This window comes from Euprymna scolopes, chromosome 46 (genome assembly GCF_053919585.1).
Source record: "Euprymna scolopes isolate OS-2025 chromosome 46, ASM5391958v1, whole genome shotgun sequence".
NCBI lineage: Eukaryota > Metazoa > Mollusca > Cephalopoda > Sepiida > Sepiolidae > Euprymna > Euprymna scolopes.
Window position 1 is genome coordinate 90,331,788 of NC_136527.1, and position 20,000 is coordinate 90,351,787.

General features: G+C 39.0%; 1 protein-coding gene across 6 annotated transcripts in view; it reads right to left on the bottom strand.

Moving 5' to 3' along the window:
- The window catches only part of LOC145270662 (uncharacterized), a 111,579-nt gene that overhangs the window by 59,270 nt on the left and 32,309 nt on the right, over window positions 1–20,000 (bottom strand). For 3 of the 6 annotated variants that reach the window (XM_080126293.1, XM_080126295.1, XM_080126296.1), the window contains one exon: window positions 17,601–17,658. The exons of the other annotated variants lie outside the window; for them this stretch is intronic. In XM_080126293.1, the coding sequence (XP_079982419.1) occupies window positions 17,601–17,658 (58 nt within the window). The remainder of the gene's footprint in view (window positions 1–17,600; window positions 17,659–20,000) is intronic. 6 annotated transcript variants of the gene reach the window in all.

The following is a 20,000-nucleotide window of genomic DNA, read 5'->3' on the forward strand; positions in this document are numbered from 1 at the left end:
AAAACAGGAAGTATTAGAAATGGTAAACACAGAAAGTTCTCTAATAAGACCAACACCAGAAAAGACAAATAAGATTCATGGGCCATGTCTACAGAAAAAATGTCTACAGAAAAAACGGAATAGAACAGATTAGTTTGACAGGAAAAGACTATGGGTAGAAGAAGCAAAGGACAACAGTGAGAAACATATGTTGACAGACTGAATACTTGGGCAAGATTAAAAATGGTGGGCAACAATGAATTCATGAATGCCTCGAGAGAGAAAGAGAGAAAGGGAGAGAGAGAGAGAGAGCAAGAGAGAGAAATAGAGAGAAAGAGATGAGAAAGAGAGAGAGAGAGAGAGAGAAAGAGATAGAGAAAGAGACAGAGAAAGAGAGAAGGAGAGAAAGAGAAAGAGAGAAGGAGAGAGAGAGAAAGAGAGAAAGGGAGAGAGAGAGAGCGAGAGCAAGAGAGAGAAATAGAGAGAGAGACGAGAGAGAGAAAGAGAGAGAAAGAGAGAGAGAAAGAGATAGAGAAAGAGAAAAAGAGATAGAGAAAGAGAGAAGGAGAGAAAGAGAGAGAGAAAGAGAGAAAGAGAAAGAGAGAGAACGAAAGAGAGAGAGAGAGAGAGAGAGAGAGAGAAAGAGAGAGAACGAGAGAGAAAGAGAGAAAGAGAGAGAACGAGAGAGAAAGAGAAAGAGAGAGAACGAGAGAGAAAGAGAGAGAGAAAAAGAGAAAGAGAGAGAACGAGAGAGAGAGAAAGAGAACGAGAGAGAAAGAGAGAGAGAGAAAGAGAGAGAAAGAGAGAGAGACATAGCTGTCAATGCCTGCACACGATGATGGTGATGATGATTGCTAATACATCTTATGAGATGACTGTCCGATTTTTATGATTTCAGGCCCAAATGAACAGCTACAGCAGGAATTGGAATACACCCTACTACAGAGTGAAACGATAAAATTGTCGTCCTAATAAAGACGGCATGATTCCATTTCCGTTTGATGAAAACCGTTTTTTTCTTTTTTTGTTGTTGCAGACCATCTACTAGTTGGCCAGTTGTGTACAAATTCCAAGAGCGATAGGAACCTTCTATCAGGTCTGAAAATGGCACAATGTTGAACGAACGAGATTGGAGATGCACCACTGTACAACTCATGCTCTCTGCCGATCCAAGTTATGATAACAGGACCATTGCCAGCACCCTAGAAATGCAAATCCGGACAGTTCATCATTTAAGGGCACAGCTCAACGAAGTTTCCAGCCACGGTTATGGCCTTTGGTGCGGTTTCAAGCGAGGGCCACATCATGCTACCTCACATCTTCGAAGCAACACCAACATGTACCGGGATGTGTGAAGAGTTTGGTGATCCCCTAGATATATCAGAATTTTTGTAGGAATTTTTGACATCCCTAACACGAAACTGCGAATAAAATAAAAAAAAAAACTCGTAATTTCTCTTTTAAAAGTGGGTTATTTATTTTCTTTATGGATTATACTTCCAAAATAAACTATTAAAGTTGTATAAAAAGTAATAGAAATATGTTTTTAAATTTAAAAAAAAAAAAACAGTAATGAAATTAATTGAATTTTAAGAGTTCAGTATTTTTTAAACTTTAAAAATCTATCAACATTTTTCTATTGATTCAATTTTTAGATATTTTCAGGGTCAATGTGAAATTTTATGCTTTTTCCAATAAACCGAATATAATATTTTAGGTAAACGTTTTTTTTTTAATTCTGCCCCCCCCCATTTTGAAATGTCTATTAAAAAGTAAATAATTGATTTACTCACCAAAGTTTTATATATCACAAATTGAAGATAAAAGATCAATAAATAATATATTCAAATTTAAAACAAAAAAAAGTAGTGTTATTTTTAGAAATTTACCTGTAAAGTCCGAAGTTTAAAACCTTTTTTTTTTGTTTTTAAACCACGTTCTTTGTTTTTTTTTTTAGTTTTTTTTTTTTTTTTTTTTTAATGAAACCTTGGTCCTTGCTCCTTTAATTGAAAAAAAAATTAGGGTTTGAACTACATTTTTCGAGGAGTTATAAGCTTGGAAAGACGGGGTGGAATTATTCAATATTTTTCACGAAATTTCTGACACACCTAGTGATCCCCTGGTGCAATCAGGTGGCTGATCGTAGACTCTGGGTGTGGTAACAGGACTCAGCCCCAGCCCACAAGTCCAAAGAGACCCAGGTTTGACTTCAAAAGGAGTGCTACCTCTCACTGGCTCCCTCCTCTGCCAACCATGAACCCGCTAGACTACTTCATATGGTCATATGTCGAGAACATCAACATCACTAACATAATCTCCCACAACACCAAAGCCAGCCGGATCACCGCCATCCGCCAGCGCTTATGGTAACGGCATGCTCCCAGTTCCGAACCCGTATCAAGGCAGTGATTGAGGCTGAAGGCGGCTACATTGAATAGATGTCAGCTCTACTACATAAGCAAGTTACCTGAATTTATTTTTTCGATAAAAATTTAAAAATAAATCTGTAGTAGTTTTTAGGGCGATAAATTTATCCTTCCTCCCCTATAGAATAAGTTTATAAGAATTACAAAAATTTGACTGGAACTCGTATTTCATATTTTGGATTCCTACACGTAAAATTATATGGTATTTTTTTAGATTAGGTCCACCTCGACAATTTTCTTTTAAATGGCACCTTTTATAAGTTTTCGACTATGGTGAATACGAAAATCGCATTGAAATTTTACAGAAATGATTAGTTATCGAGATATAAAAAGTTGTATTATGCATTGTATTCTTTGGGGGACATTTTTTTACACGCGTGCAGTAGGTGAGTAGATTTGTTTATGGCGCCCGCACGCGCGTAAACAAGATGGCCGCCAAAGAATACAATGCATAATACAACTTTTTATATCTCGATAACTACTTATTTCTGCAAAATTTCAATGCGATTTTCGTATTCAGAATAGTTGAAAACTTATAAAAGTCGTCATTTAAAAGAAAATTGTGGAGGTGGACTAGCAGCGTCAGAAATTTCGTGAAACCTATTGAATAATTCCACCCGCTATCTTTCGAAGCTTATAACTCCTCGAAAAATGTAATTCAACCCCTAATTTTTTTTTTTTCAATTAAAGGAGCAAGGACCAAGATTTCACTAAAAAAAAACCCAAAAAAACGTGTTTTTTTTTAAAAAAAAAAAAAAGGTTTTAAACTTCGGACTTTAAAGGTAAATTTCTAAAAAAACACTACTTTTTTTTTGTTTTAAATTTGAATATATTATTTATTGATCTTTTATCTTCAATTTGTGATATATAACACTTTGGTGAGTAAATTAATTATTTACTTTTTAATAGACATTTCAAAAGGGGGGGCATGAATTAAAAAAAACAAACGTTTGTCTAAAATATTATATTCGGTTTATTGGAAAGAGCATAAAATTTCACATTGACCCTGAAAATATCGTAAAAATAGAATCAATAGAAAAATTTTGATAGATTTTTAAAGTTTAAAAATTGAAAAATACTGAACTCGTAAAATTCAATTGATTTCATTACTATTTTTTTTTAAATATTTCTATTACTTTTAATACAACTTTAATAGTTTATTTTGGAAGTATAATCCATAAAGAAAATAAACAACCCACTTTAAAAAGAGAAATTACGAGTTTTTTTTATATTTTATTCGCAGTTTTGTGTTAGGGGTGTCAAAAATTCCTACAAAAATTCTGATACACCTAGAGGTGGAGGTGGACCTAATAATCTGAAAATTTACCAATGATATTTAACATATTCACCCATAAATAAATATGCCCTTCGCAACGGATTAAAATATACTACTGCAGCCTTAGCAGTATCAGAAATTTGGGGGAATTTTTGACACCCCTAACAGAAAACTGCGATTAAAATATAGAAAACTCGTAATTTCTCTTTCTAAAGTGGGTTATTTATTTTCTTTATAGAATATGCTTCCAAAATAAACTATTTAAGTTGTTTAAAAAATAATAGAAATATTATTTTTCATTTTTTAAAAAACATTGTTTACAAAGTGCGTGCGTGCGCTCAGGCAGCCATTTTGTTACGTAGTGAAATCAATTGATTTTTATGAGATGAATATTTTTCAATTTTTAAACTTTAAAAATCTATCAAAATTTTCCTATTCGTTCAATTGTTACGTTTTTTTTCAGGGTCAATGTAAAATTTTATGCTCTTTCCGATAAACTAAATATAATATTTTAGACAAACGTTGTTTTATAAATTCACCCCCCATTTTGGAATGTCTATGAGAAATTTAATAATTAATTTTGCTTTAAACGTTTTATATATCACAAATTGAAGATAAAACATGAATAAATAAAATACTCAAATTTAAAACAACAAAAAAATATCACTTATCTGGTAATTTACCGGTAAAGTCCAAAATTTAAATCCTTCTTTTTTCGATAACCACGTGTTATTTTTTTTTATTTTTTTTTTTTTTTACGTGTAAGCTTAATTTTTGTTTAGAATGTTCCAGTAATTAATAGTCCATCAGTTTATATAAATATATTTAATTCCTGTACTGACGGGGGACTCCCAGGGAAAATCATTTTGACAAGTATCTTCTGTCCATTCCGACCGTCAATAACTTCGTTTTTGTCAACAAAAACAAAATCCGTTCCATCGACTGAAAGAAAAAAAATTATAAAAATCTTACAAAACTTATAAAACGTCGGAATCTTCTACACTGTTGGGACGAAATTTCGGAAAGCGTAAAACTGAATTTCACATGCAAACAATGGTATCTACGTATTTCTCGTTTTTTTTTAGATGATTATATCCAAAAATTACGAAAACCGATAAGGTAGAAAATTATTTATTAAAGAAAATAAAAAAATAGAATTTGATGAAAACGATCGTATAACACAGGAGAGTTCAAAAGGGAGGTAATTTTCTGTTTTTATTTAAAAAAAATGGCCGAAATTTTTCACCTACTAACATGATTAAATTTTTTAAAAAATAATTCATTAATATTCAGGTAATTCCGACTGCATAATTTGGAAGCTAACATTGTGATTTATTAGAATTGACAAAAAAAAAAAAAAAAATTTGAAATCATTGTTTTTTTTTTATCTGCAAACTCCATTTATTGACTACAAAATCTCGTCCCAATAGTGTAGAAGCGTCAAATGTCGAGAGTACAGAATGAAACAAATAAAATTGTCGACCTAAAGAAAACAACACTACAGCTTAAAATCATTTCAAATAACTTGCTTAGGGGAACCTGGGGCAAAATGAGATACGGGGTAAAACGAGACACCACAGATAACTGAAACAGAGGGAGAGAGAGAGAGAGAGAGAGAGAGCTCTTTCGTGAGGAGTCTGATCAAGAGATCACGTGGTAACGCCTTGCCGCCAACGTATACCATTGTTTTATTCAGCCCCGTACATCAAAAAGGAGTAAGTATTCAAAATTTATCTATTTAGATCTGTGACGAACTGTAGTCTGAGAGTGCAGAAAGCTGGGTAGCCTGTCAAGGGGTGTGGAGAAAGAAGTGGCTTACCGTTAAGGAGGCTGCGCGTTTGTGCCTGCAGAGCACAAACTAAGAATCAAGATGGCGCCCGCATGCGTTTATGTGGAAAAAAGTCTCGGGGAATCTCGGGGAATCTCGGAGAATCTCGTACCCTGCTTTCATAAATAACGAGGAAAGGAAAGCGGGAAGAGAGACGAGTTTTAGTCACTTAAGCGAACGGACGTGTGTAAAAGAAGAAGTAGAAGAAAAGAGTGTGGTGAACGAAACAAACAACGACTCGGTTGAAAGTAGAGTTGTAACGAACACAAGCTATTTCGGCATGACGTCAGGATTTTACCCCAAGCTAATTCCCCTGTTTGATGGCAGTAGCACTGATCACTCAGTGCAGGAATGGGTCGAAAAAGCAGAATTAATATGTCAGCTCAGTGGGGTGAAGCGTATAGAATGCGTGGTCTCAATGCGCCTCACTGGGGGAGCATATGCAGTATACCAGCAGTTGGCTGATGAGGAAAAAACAGATTTTTCCTGCATCAAGCGCGCCCTTTTTACAGCATTTGCATTAGATCCAATTACTGCATGGAAGGAATTCATGGCCCGAAAATTACATCCCAGGGAAACGGTTGATGTGTATCTGGCTGAGCTAAAAAAGCTATTGGTCCTTTTTGGAGGGATGTCAGACAAAGGCTTGGTGTGCGCCTTTGTTGCAGGATTACCTAAGAGTGTGGAAGATCTGCTCCGTGCTTCATCCCAAGTGGACGAGATGGACATATCGGAAGTATTGGCATGGGCACGAGCAATACTAAAGAAAAGCCCTAACACTATAGACCAAGTGGCAGCTGTACAACCATCACAGGTTGGATTGCAGGACCTAAGCACAGCTACAACCTGCTATAAGTGTGGAGGACCCAACCATTTGGCCCGTGATTGTCTTTCGTTACGTCAACCAACTCGGAAACTTAACGTGCAGCAGTGCTACGAGTGCAAAAAACGCGGACACCTGGCCCGCACCTATCCGGGAAACGGGCAAGGGGAAGAAGCTACAGTGCTAGTCTTCTCCCCAGATCATCATTGAGCGGGGCGCTACCCACTGTAAGCATACACATTAATGGAAGCGATCGCCTCGCACTTGTGGACACTGGGTGCACCCAGACTCTCGTAAGCAAGATATGCTGTGCCACTTGGAAAGCAGAGAGAATTCCGGTACTAACTGTAGGCGGAGGTTCACTAGCCTCTTGTGGGGTGAGCATTATCCGCGCAAGCATCAACGACGGGCCTGCAGTAGCCGTGCAAGCCCTGGTGATGGAGGGAGAGCTTCTCGGGTACGACCTACTCCTTGGTATGGACTTGATTACACAACTGGGTGGAATTACCGTGGACAGAACCGGCAAGGTACAGTTCTCCCGATGTGAGAAACATGTTTGTGCTGCCATAACTCTCGACGAGCCTGACTTTCATGCAGAGTATGATAGAAACACCAATGCATGGACGGCGTCTTCGAAGTGGTCAAACGATCAGCCACCAATATCCTTGCGAAACCGGTTATCGGAATATCCCCCACCCATGTGGCTAAGGGAACAGTATGAAGAAGAACTGCAAACGTGGATCGACAATGGCTGGCTTCTTCCATACCCAGAGGATGAGCTTGGCCCCCCGCGAGGGCTGATTCCCTTGATGGCCGTCATACAAGAGACCAAACAAAAGGTCCGCCCCATCCTAGACTACCGTGAACTCAATGAGCATGTCGACCCATATACGGCAAGGGCTGATGTGTGTGCACTTAAATTAAGGGAGTGGCGACAGCAGGGATGGAACGTGGCAACTCTGAACCTACGCAGGGCCTATCTGCAAATACGCATTGAGAAGAAATTGTGGCCATTTCAGACTGTGGAAATTAGAGGAACCCGATATTGTCTAACCAGGCTAGGGTTCGGTCTAAATGTGGCCCCAGGCATTATGACAGCAATCATGCATGCTATCCGGCAGCAAGATGAGGCAGTGCAACAGGCAACATCCTCATATATCGATGATATATTCGTCAATGAGAACCTCATGTCAGCGCAATCGGTTAGAATGCACTTTGAAAGCTTTGGACTGACATGTAAGGAACCAGAGCGTCTGTGTGATGGAGCAAAAGTTCTCGGCCTGCACGTGCGCAATAGCAAGGAGGGATTTTTGCTGGAGAAGAGGAAGTCACGTTCCCAAGTTCCCATCAAACATCACTCGACGAACAGTGTTTTCGCTTTTTGGAAAGATGGTAGGCCATTTCCCTGTGTGTGGTTGGCTCAGGGTGGCCGTGGCAGCCATAAAGAGACGTGCAACAGCCGTGTCGTCGGGATGAGACGATGCAGTACACGATGTCACCCTAAGGAGCATGTTGACAGAGACTGTGTCCAGAGTGACCAGTGATGACCCCGTTCAGGGAAAGTGGTGCATCAGCGGGAATGAGTTCACGGTCTGGGTGGATGCTAGTTCACTGGCCCTTGGAGTTGCCCTTGCAGTTAATGATTCCATTATTGAAGATGCCTGTTGGCTTCGGCTAGAGAATGATTCGAGGCACATAAACCTGGCCGAACTTGATGCCACATTGAAGGGCGTTAACTTGGCGCTTCAATGGCACCCCAAGGTTCTACATATCATGACTGACTCGGCATGCACTCATCGGTGGATAACCGATGCATTAAGTGGAAGAGCACGGCTGACGACACGAGCATCGAGTGAGATGTTAATTCGAAGATGGCTTGCCACCTTGGTCGACACCATCACAGAGTATGACCTGACCGTTGACGTAGTGTTGATCAGGTCTGCGCTCAACAGAGCAGATGCGATGACAAGAGTCCCTCAACGATGGCTTCTGGCTGGTGCTCGAAGAGATGCTGATAATTTGCAAAACACATGTGCAGCAGTTGTGTGTAATGTGGATGCAGCACGCATCATGGACATTCATCGACAGTGTGGACATCCTGGCATCAAGCGGACACTGTACTTTGTCAAGATGATTGATCCAGGAGTAGGAAAAAAAGATATCCGAAGAGTGGTGGAAAGTTGCGAGGCCTGCCAATCCATCGACCCAGCTCCAGCACGATGGAAGAAAGGGGAGGTAGGAGTGAGTGGTAAGTGTCAGAGAGTGGGCATGGACATCACACACTACGGTGGCAACCACTTCCTTACCTTCATCGATTGTGGGCCTACACGTTTCGCAGTCTGGAGACTCCTCGGGCGCCAGGACTCTTGCAACATTATTCGTCAGCTGTCATCTGTGTTCTGTGAAAGAGGTGCGCCCGATGAAGTGCTGATGGACAACAACCCAGCCTTTTGCAGCCATCAGATGAGGCAGTTCTTACAAGAATGGGGTGTGCGGCTGCGGCTTAGATGCGCTTATGTGCCTTCTGGCAATGGTATAGCTGAGAGAAGCCATCGCAGCATCAAAACAATTGCAACCAGGAAGCAGTGCACCATCGCAGAAGCTGTGTACTGGTATAATCTCATGCCAAAGGATGGCGTCTCTCCAGGAATGGCGCCTGCAAACGCAATCTATCAGTAGCATGTCCGAGAAAAAGGAATCCACCCCGATACAACTGTGGCCACTGAGATAGAACGGAATCGATACGCTAAAGGGGATGCTGTCTGGGTGAAGCCGCCAGGAAACCGATGTACTGACAAGTATAAACGAGGCACAGTGACGGATGTGGTGAGTCAGCAGAGTGTCCAGGTTGATGGCGTACCCCGTCACGTTAGGGACCTACGGCTGGCGACACATGTACCACCTCCAGTGGACGATGAGAGTGATTCTGACTCTGAGACGAGTGGGCCATCGCTTTGGTTTGCACCATCCCTATCAAGCAGTGACTCTGATATCAGTAACCTCCACAGAGATGAAGCCTTCCCCGACCATCAGCGGTGGATGAGAGCGCACGCGAAGACGAGAGCAGCACTGTCCCCCTTCGTAGAAGCACCCGACGGCGGCGATCACCACCCCCCTGTCGTCTCTGTGATCATGAGATCAAGGGGGAGTGTGGAGAAAGAAGTGGCTTACCGTTTTTTTGTTGTTGTTGTGGCATTGTTTTCCAATACTTTGAATGCTCAGTACACAGAATATGGTTTATATGTCAATGCTATCTTTGACTCGACAGTTCTTTTTCCCTTAAGTATCTCATTTTGCCCCAGGTTTCCCTATATAGTAGAGCTGACATCTATTCAAGGTAGCCACCTTCAGCCTCAATTACCGCTTTGATAGAGGCCCGGAATTGAGAGGAAGCCTTATTCACAAGTGGCGGTGGAAGCTCTGCGAATACTCGGCGATCAGGATGTATACAAAATTATTCAAGAATAACTGAAGATGCAGAAGATTTGCTAGAAGTTTGTCCCAAGGGTGCTCCATCCTTGTCACAAACTATTTGACCAAGATGGGATTCAAAAAGTTCATTTGTGACTTTTGGTTATTCAAGGAAAACCTTAGAGGCTGTCATTACGAGACAATTTGAATGTGTTATATAGAGTTCTTCATTTAGGGGCTGTGGCGAGGGTCATTGACACACACACGAAAGAGGACTTCCATGGGACCTTCTAGAAGTTGTTGGAACGGTACGAGTGTATTACAGCCGAAGGAGAGTACTTCGAAGGTGACTAAGTTTCATGTATGTATCATCAATAAACGTGCCCATACGAAAAAAGTCTGTACACTTATTGAAGGCATCTTGTAGTTAGCAAAGTGCTGACCGTGACAGACCATTGTGGTTAGAAGTAAACTTCGTCTCAAGTCCAAGTAGATTGTTCAATCAAACCAGAAAAGCCCCTTCGTCTAAACACCAGTATGGCGGCATTACAAAACCTGTACAAATGCTTCATATTAATACAATAAAGAATGCTCTTCTGGCAATGCTGAAATATGGTTGGTTCATATATTTGATGAATTTTACAACGCTGCAACGAACAGGTTTATCAGAGAGAGAAAGAGAGAGAGAAATAAAGAGAAAATTAGATAAAAACAGAGAGAGAGAAAATAAGAAAGAGCAAGAGAGATAGAGAGAGAGAGAGAGAATAAACTCCAGTGTAGTTCAGAAAGGGCATTCCTGAAAAAAGTCAGCGATGAAGGCCTAAAGTAAGTAAGAAAAAGCCTTTTGACTAGGATCAGAGTGTAGTATCTGTGCTGGCGTTGCACTTCACCTTTTCTGTCCTCAGTCAGTGTAGGAGAAATCCTTCATGACCGAGGCAATTTTATTTTTTGTTCCTATCCAGAGTGCCCTTTTTTTGGCGAGCTGGATTTTACCCCACTTTAAAAAGCGACTTTCTATCTAACTCTGCCCTTGTGGGGAGGGAAATCAATAGGAACATTCGTCGCATGTATGGTTGGTTGAAGTAGCATTTGGCTCAAGCAAACATATCAAAGCAAAAAAAAAAAAAACAGTTCTATTTATATAACTGCTCCAGAAACAGTGCTTCAACGTCATTATTTTGTAAAATAATTAGTGACCACATAAACTACAAACATTACCGCGGTATATCCCTCTCAGTGGCATAGCTAAAGGGGACCGGGGGTGGGGGTGGGGCGGTCCACCCCGGGTGACAGCAAAAGAGGGGTGACACAATGTCATCCACACAAAATTTTTCAGCCAGGCTAAGGTGTGAAAATAGTCTGAAAATAGAATTTATTTATCAATATATCTATAAAAGTGAACGTGTCTGTCTGTCTGTGTGTGTGTGTGTCTGTGTACATTTCCCTACGCAATAACTTTGTCAATTTTCAGTCTACAGACTCGAAATTTGATATACAGAATACTGAGATTTAGGAAAATCTTTGTAATCCGTTTTCGGCCAGAAATTTGCTGTTAAGGGGTTCAACGATTTGACCTTTGAGAACTCTACCAAACTCCTCCGCCAATTTTGTGTATAAACAATTGAAATTTTAGATATAGGTTTCTTGGACATGGATCTAACTTAATAACTTGATTTGAGTCTAAAACAATAAATGTTAAGAGGTCATAATAGAGGTCAAAGTTTAAAAAATTGACTGCTTTTTTTTTTTGCTCAACATACACCTCCAAACACCCGGGCAACGCCGGGCTGAAATGCTAGTATATATATATATTTTTAAAGTTTTTAATCTTTTCAAAAATATTAGAAACTCTTACATTTTTTTTTTTAAATTAGTAACTGAAGAAAATTTATTGAAAATTCTAAACGCTGTATTTTTTTGTAGTCTTTAATAGTACATTTCAAATTATGCAAGAGTATTTAGATTTGCATATCTGTTCAAACATGTTTTTCTTCACGTATACATGCACGCTCATACGCACACACACACGCATGCATATACGCAGCCTCATACATACACTCACATTCATGCGCGCACACACACACACCCGAGCTGTGACGTCACTTCCTTTAAAAGTCAACAAAAGCTGTCAACTTCCCTTTTTCTTCCGGACCAGCATTCAGTCTGCTTAGTCGACGAACTGACTGCGTGTTCTAACGTCACTTTCCTGTAATGTGGGATAAGCGCATGTACACTTTATACGCTTTCTCTCTCCATGAACTGGATTGACTTCCTCCCTCTATCTCCCCTTCGGCTTTGGTCCATCAAAACAGACATGTGCACGACTCTCTACAGAGCTTAACCCTCTCTTTCTGCAGGCCGGCTTCCCACTTCGCGTTTCTCTATTGCATTCCCCTTTCCTTCCACGCGCGTAGTCGTCAATGGCCAAATGAACACGTGTACACCCAAGACTTTCATTTCTCAACAGAAAATAAACGACATGTTTATTCCATCCCGCAATTGAGTTCTTGTTTACATCATTCCATTCGTTTCATTATTTTCTTTTGTAGCGAGTTGGGGTATTTATACTCTGGTCCGCAACATATCTGTCACTTTGTGTTGGAAGTAGGTGTCGCCTTTGCTAACAGTCAATAAAAACTAACACCGTGTCGACAATTCACGTAGTTGCTTTTTTTTTTTTTTACACAGTGATCACCACTTATCAAGGCCCGGAAGCCACTCAGGGATAAGGGTTATTCCAAGTACATTACGTTAGTGAGGAGATTTGATGAAGTGTTTAATTAGGGGGGGCGGTTCATTAGGAATTTGTTAACATTAGACTTGAAGACATCCAAGTTGTAGTCCGGAGGGAAGCAGGCAGACGGAACAGAGTTCCACAGGCGTGCAGTTCTAAGAAAGAAGCTTTGTTCATGAAATCCGCGTTTTGATTTAGGCACAGATATAGAGTGGGGGAAATTTTTCACAGTGGATTCAGCTAGACGGGTGTTTTTCGTGAAAGATTGGCGAGGGGGGACCAGGGATTGGAGTTCAGACGAGCACCTGCCATGAAAATAACGATAAAACAAGGATAGGCTCGCAACGTCTCTTCTGTGGGAGAGGGGTTGCAGGGTAGAGAAAAGGGCATCTTCCACTAAACCACGAAGTCTATTTTGTACTCTGTCAAGGCATGATAGGCTGTTTTTGGCAGCTCCTGCCCAGATATGGCAACAGTATTCCATCCTTGGACGTACTTGGCTTTTATATAGATAGAGAATTGCATCAGTAGTGAGATATCTTCTGGAGCGGTAGAAGGATCCCACCATCTTTCCAGCGACCTTGGCAACAGACTTGATGTACGTGTTCCATTTCAGATCAGGAGTAAAGGTCAAACCCAGAAGCTTGTGAAAACACGGGGCCTCACCCAGACGAGAGCCATCCATCACAATTGATGCCAGCTGGGGATCAGAGCGTTGATGATGCTTGCAAACATTTTAAAAACAAGAAAAAGACATTTTCGGCATCCATACATGACAAGAGATGCAACATGTACACTCGTGAATTCCCGTCAAGCATGGATCGGGCGAGACCAGCAATCATCGGTGTTAGCCGAGCGTTGTTCAAATGTTGAAACGCTAACTCGACTTTTTTATTTTATTTATTTAATTTTTTTTCTGTTATGTTTTTAGTGATTTTTAAGGTGAGATAAAAGAGGCAGGCGTGACTTTTTATTTTCTGATTAGTTACTTTTTTATTATTTATTTATTATTTTTTTCATTGAATTTTTCGGAGTTTAATTAGCCAATGAAAAAGCGCAATGAAAAATGGAAGCAGACGACATTCGAATTGGAAGAAAGCGAATACACCAACAAAAAAAAAGAAAGAAAAGCTGAGAAACAAATATATTTTCAAACTCGCCAAACAGAAAAATGACAGGCAAGAAAATAAATCTATACATGCTAGAAAAAGAAATGAAAACATTGATGCAGACAATCTTATATTGTCAGGAGAAGAAATTGCTGTCCCCCAAAAATGAGGTGCAACAATTGTAAACACAAATGTTTACTTAAAAAAAGATCGTGTGTAAAGGATGGTTTCTCCTGGAGATGTACAAATGGACAGTGCCACCAAAAGAACTTGACTGAACAACAAGTCTTGAAAAAAAAAAAGCAAGAAAAAAAAAAATGGTTACAAAAAAGAAAACAAAAAAAAACTTGTACTAACAGTCAAAAAATCTTTTATTGGAAAAAAAACAAACAAAAAAAAAAACTTTCTGTTGATAAATATTTTGCAAAAAAAAAAAATTATATAATAAAATGAAATAAACATATTTTCATTTTTCAAGGTATTTTTTTTGTTATTTTTGATTTGCATTTGTATTTTTTGGTTATTTTTTGGTTATTTTCATTGTATGTTATTTTTGTTTTTTTTTCATTTGTTATTTTTTATTATTTTCATTGTATGTTTGTTTTTTTTTTTTTTTTTTTTTGTTTTCTTTTCATTAGACTGCGTCTGTTACAACATTCGGCAGACACTGATAATTGCCGGTCTTGCCTGATCCATGATTGACGGGAATTCACGAGAATTCGGGTCAAATTATGCACGAGATGTAACATGCAAAATTTAACAGATGAACGATGCTCAAAATTTTATAAATCAGGAGAATTCCACTTCCAACCCTGTCCCATCGGCGCAACATATTTTAATGGAATGTGCTCTGATGAACTCGTTGTACTGGTACCTCCTCAATGTAAATATCCCTGACAAACCTGCTTAGCAACAAAATCACACCCCTTCACCGCCAGAAAGCTTTATACTCTAATACTTCCCCTGAACAGCTAGATTTTGTAATACCCTTCCTGCTACCTGCTTCCTTGACTGTACTGATATGCAGAAGTTTTTTTTTTTACATGGTACTCACCATTTATCAAGGCCTGGAAGCCACTCAGGGACAGGGTTATTGCGTGTACAGTAATCAATGGGATAATATCGTAGTAATCATTAGTAATGGAGATTTGATAAAGTGTCTTACTTAAAGGGGCAGTTCATCAGGAATTTGTTTACGTTGGACTTGAAGACATCCAGGTTGTAGTCAAGTGGGAAACAGGCAACTGGAACAGAGTTCCACATGCGTGCAGTTCTTAGAAAGAAGTTTTGTTCATGGAATCTACGTTTTGATTTTGGCACAGATAAGGAGTGGGGAAAATTTTTGACAGTGGTTTCAGCTAGGCGGGTGTTTATAATGAAAGATTGACGAGGGGGGACCAGAGATTGGAGCTCAGACGAGCACCTGCCATGCGATGCCTGGGTGTTTGGAGGTGTATGTTGAGCAAAAAAAAAACAAAAAGAAAACAGTCACTTCCCTTCCTGCTTCCTGCTTCCTTGACTGTACTGATATGCAGAAGTTTTTTTTTTTACATGGTACTCACCACTTATCAAGGCCTGGAAGCCACTCGGGGATAAGGGTTATTGCGTGTACAGTAGTCAATGGGATAGTATTGTAGTAATCCTTAGTATTGGAGATTTGATAAAGTGTCATTACTTAAGAGGGCGGTTTGTCAGGAATTTGTTTATGTTGGACTTGAAGATATCCAACTTGTAGTCAGGTGGGAAACAGGCAAGCGGCAGAGAGTTCCACTGGCGTGCACTTCTAAGAAAGAAGCTTTGTTCATGGAATCCACATTTTGATTTTGGCACAGATAAAGAATGGGGAAAATTATTGACAGTAGTTTCAGCTAGACGATGGAACAGAGGCTGAAGCTTATATGACAATTTAGGATCTATCAGATTGACGACTCTCTTTTGAACCCTGTCAAGGAGTGAGAGACAAGATGCACTGTAATGTAAACCGATATCTTGTAGATCTGTCCTAGGCATGGTCCCAAATAGTAGCCCTTTATGTCCGAGTGACGATACTCCTTGTTAGAGGTGAACATGAGTAAAAAATTCATTTCAACAAACATCTCATTCCCTAGCAAGTTGTAACAGGGAACATTAACTGGAATAGATACATTGAGAGCATTGCCAAGGCTGCTGCAACGAAGATGGGCTCTCTCTACCGTGCTAGAAAACTACTTACGCCAAAAGTATCCTGTACTTGTACAAGGCCACCATTCGCGCATGTATGGAGTATTGTTGTCACATTTGGGCTTTTGCATTGGCTACTAGTCTCTCACTCCTAGACAAGGTTCAAAAGAGAGTTGCCAACCTGATAGGTCCTGAACCGTCATCTGTCCCATCGACGAAATGTTGCATCCCTCTGCCTGTTCTACATGTATTTAATTTTAATGGTGAATGCTCTGATGAACTACAATCACTTGTACCCCCACGACATGAACACCCCCCAACAAACCTGATGAGCCGCTAAATCGCACCCCTTCACAGTAGAGATCCCTAGATGTAAGAAAACCTTCTACTCTGATAGTTTCTTCCTCACAATTGCTAGACTTTGGAACTCCCTTTCGGAATTCTGCTTTCCCAACTGTACTGACACGCATTGACAGTTCAGGACCTATCAGGTTGGCAACTCTCTTTTGTCCAGGATCGAGAGACAAGTAGTAGATATACCAGTCCAAATGTGACAACAGTATTCCGTACATGGGCGGATAGTGGCCTTATAGAGGTACAAGATACTTTCAGGCGTAAGTAGTTTTCTAGCACGGTAGAGAGATCCCACCTTCTTTGCAGCAGCCTTGGCAATGCTCTCAATGTATCTATTCCAATTCATGTTCCCTGTAAATGTTTCTTTTCTTCGTTTTCACTAATTTTAACAATCTACTTCTTATTTATTCAAATTCGAATGATGCAGTAATTTGGAAATTAATTTTTTTCACAATTAAATTAGTCCATCTTAACCTGTCTAATCTATCTTCTATACTCCTATAAATTTATTTATCTTTTGTGTATATTGATATTCATATAAAAAAAACCCTCTTTTCTATTTATTTAAAAAATATATATAATTTTCTTATATATGGGTCATGGAATTGAATTCACTAACAAAAGATCTAGCTAATTTGCATATTCTTTTAAACATTCATTTTAATTAATTCCCTATTAGTTTTTTTCGATTTTCTTATGGGATGATCATTTTTAGTTAACTATTACGTGTAATTATATCATGCAGATATTCTACGTGATTTATACTTGCGTAATATTTGCATAAAAGTTTACAGTACATACAATATTGTTTCCATATATATTTATGTATACGTATATATTTTTGTTTAATCTATCTATCTATCTATCTATCAATAAAAGTGAACATGTGTGTGTGTCTGTGTGTGTACATTTCCCTATGCAATAACTCTGTCAATTTTAAGTCTACAGACTCGAAATTTGATATACAGGGTACTGAGATTTGGTAAAATCTACGTGATCGGTTTTCGGCCAGAAATTTGGCTGTTAAGGGTTCAAAGTTCAACGATTTGACATTTGAGAACTCTACCGAACTCCTTCAACCATTTTGGGTCTAAACGTTTAAAATTTTAGATATAGGTTCCTTGGACATGGATCTAACTTAATAATCATATTTGAGCCCAAAACAATAAATGTTAAGGGATCATAATAGGGAAAGTTTATAAATATTGATCGCTTTTTTTTTCTTTTTTTTTTTTTTTTTTGCTCAACATACATCTCCAAACACCCGGGCAACGCCGGGCTGAAATGCTAGTTAATTAAAGATCTGATTAATTTCACCAGCCAACTCATGATGCTGAAAATGGTAGTGTTATACAAAAACAATGACCAACATGCCGGATGAAGAAACGTTGCAAAAATAACACTCAAGATGAAAACGATAGTCCGATCAAAACAAGTAATATTAAACAATTAACCCTCATCTAAAAAATTCAGACCTGTAAACACTAAAGTGGTTCTTACCTCTCATAGCCGCGTTGATAATGCTGTATGAGTAGTTACAAAAACCAACTGTATGCGCAATCAAAGAATAAAGAAAATAAAACACTTTTCTTATTTCTTGATGTCACCAATAACTTTCTAATCTGTGAAATCGATGTTTCATTCTTTTTGTTACTTGGGAGTCACCACTTATCAAGGCCTAAACGCCACTCGAGGATAAGGGCTAATGCATGTAAGGTGGTAGTGTAGTAATCGTTAATGGTGTAAATTAGATAGAATTTGATTATTTATGGGGACTGCTCAATAAGAATTTGTTTACATTGGACTTGAAGGCTACCGTGTTGTATTCAACCGGAAAGCAGGCCAGTGGAACAGGGTTCCACAGACGGACAGTTCTAGGCAGGAAGCTTTGTTCATGGAATTTGCGTTTAGATTTAAGCACAGATAGTGGGGGAAATCGTTTATAGTGGTTTTAGCTAGTCAAGTGTTTTTTTTTTGTGTAAGTTTTGCAAGGGGAACCATGGATTGGAGTTCAGTCGAGCACTTGCCATGAAAATAACGATAGAGCAGAGAAACGAAAGAGGTTGCAAAGAAGAGAAAAAAAGAGCATCATTACATTGGGTTTTGAAATGGTTTTGAATTCTATCAAGGCTGGATAGGGCGCGCCGAGCAACTTCTGCCCAGAAGTGGCAACAGTACCCCATTTTAGGGAGCACCTGGCTCTTATATAGATAGATTGCATCAGCAGTGAGATACCTGATAATTTTTTTAAATTCTTAATGTTGCATTATTTTAAGTTATAAATTTATTATATTTTCTACTAAAATATCTTGTCCTTTTCTTTTCCAGTTTTAACAACTAGTCCTTTACTTTTCCATGTTTAAGCTTAACCATATTACTTTTGATGCTTGCATTTTTCTATTGTAATAATATTATATAATCAATTCTTAATGCTGCAATATTTTAACTTATAAATTTATTATATTTTTTACAAGAATATCTTGTCCTTTTCTTTTCCAGTTTTAACAACTAGTCCTTTACTTTTTTACGTTTAAGCTTAACCATATTACTTTTCATGCTCGCATTTTTCTATTGTAATCCGTGATTTTACCAACTTCAAGTAAATTCACTTGTTACTTGTTTAATTTCAGTTTTAGAGAAAGTTTCAGTAAGTATCTTTGTTTTTAATTCCATTTTCACCTCAAACAAGGCACAGTGCCACTTTGAAGTAGAGGGTTACTGTCAAAGACATGAGTTGACAGAATACTATGATGCATCTTCTTGAAGTGATTTTACTTCAAGTAAAAAGCACAAAACTGCAAACACCAGACTAGATAAATTCTGGTCTTGGAATCTGGTAAAACCAAAAGAAATGGTCGGTTGATGGATAGGAAAATTATGTTCTAACTTGGTGTTTGAGAGACCTTTAATGGAATATTCGAATTCCTCCTATAACAGACAACACGCTATGCAACATACAAATATCTGTGCGTGAGGTCGCCAAGCTAATCAAGATGCACTGAGACTAAAGCTGCTTTTAGGTCTGCCAGCAACCACTGTAAAAGAGTAATAAAAAATGCAAGAGAGCTATATGCCCAGTCTGTTAAATCCAAGGTAGCTGATCAGCGGCTTGGATCCCACCAGTTTTGGCAAATAACAAATAGGATCCTGAACAGAAGTGTGCGTTCTATCCCAACCATTATCAATGGACCAGAGGTCATCTCATCAGCGTCAGACAAGGCCAAACTATTTGCAATGAACTTTGCAGCTAATTCTACCCTATGCGACGAAGGCCATCAACTCCCCATATTTCCCACTATAACACAGAACAAGCTAGGTAACATACAAATATCCGTGCATGAGGTCGCCAAGCTAATAAAGAACCTAGATTCCAGTAAAGCAACTGGCCCTGATGGCATCCCAATTACAGTGTTAAAAAAGCTTCAACCAGAACTTGCTCCCATACTTACGAAACTATTTAAGCGCTGCCTTAAGGAGAAGTGCTTTCCGACTCCCTGGAAGACCTCATCAGTTTGCCCTGTATTTAAGAATTCAGATGATAAGTCATCTCCCTCTCAATACAGACCAATAAGTCTCCTGTGTGTTATGAGTAAGTTGCTGGAATCCATATTAAATAGAGAAATAGTCAACCACTTCGGCAGGAATAACCTTCTTAGTGACACACAATATGGTTTCCGCTCTGCAAGATCTACCGCAGATGTGCTGACGGTTATATCCCACAGGATTAGTGAATCTCTTAACAAAGGCTTCCTTTCTAGGGCAATTGCTCTCGACATATCAAAGGCCTTTGACAAGGTATGGCATAAGGGTCTACTTCACAAGATTTCCAGCTACGGTATAACTGGAAATGTTTTCTCAATCATTAAATCATTTCTCTCCGATAGGCTCATAAGAGTAGTG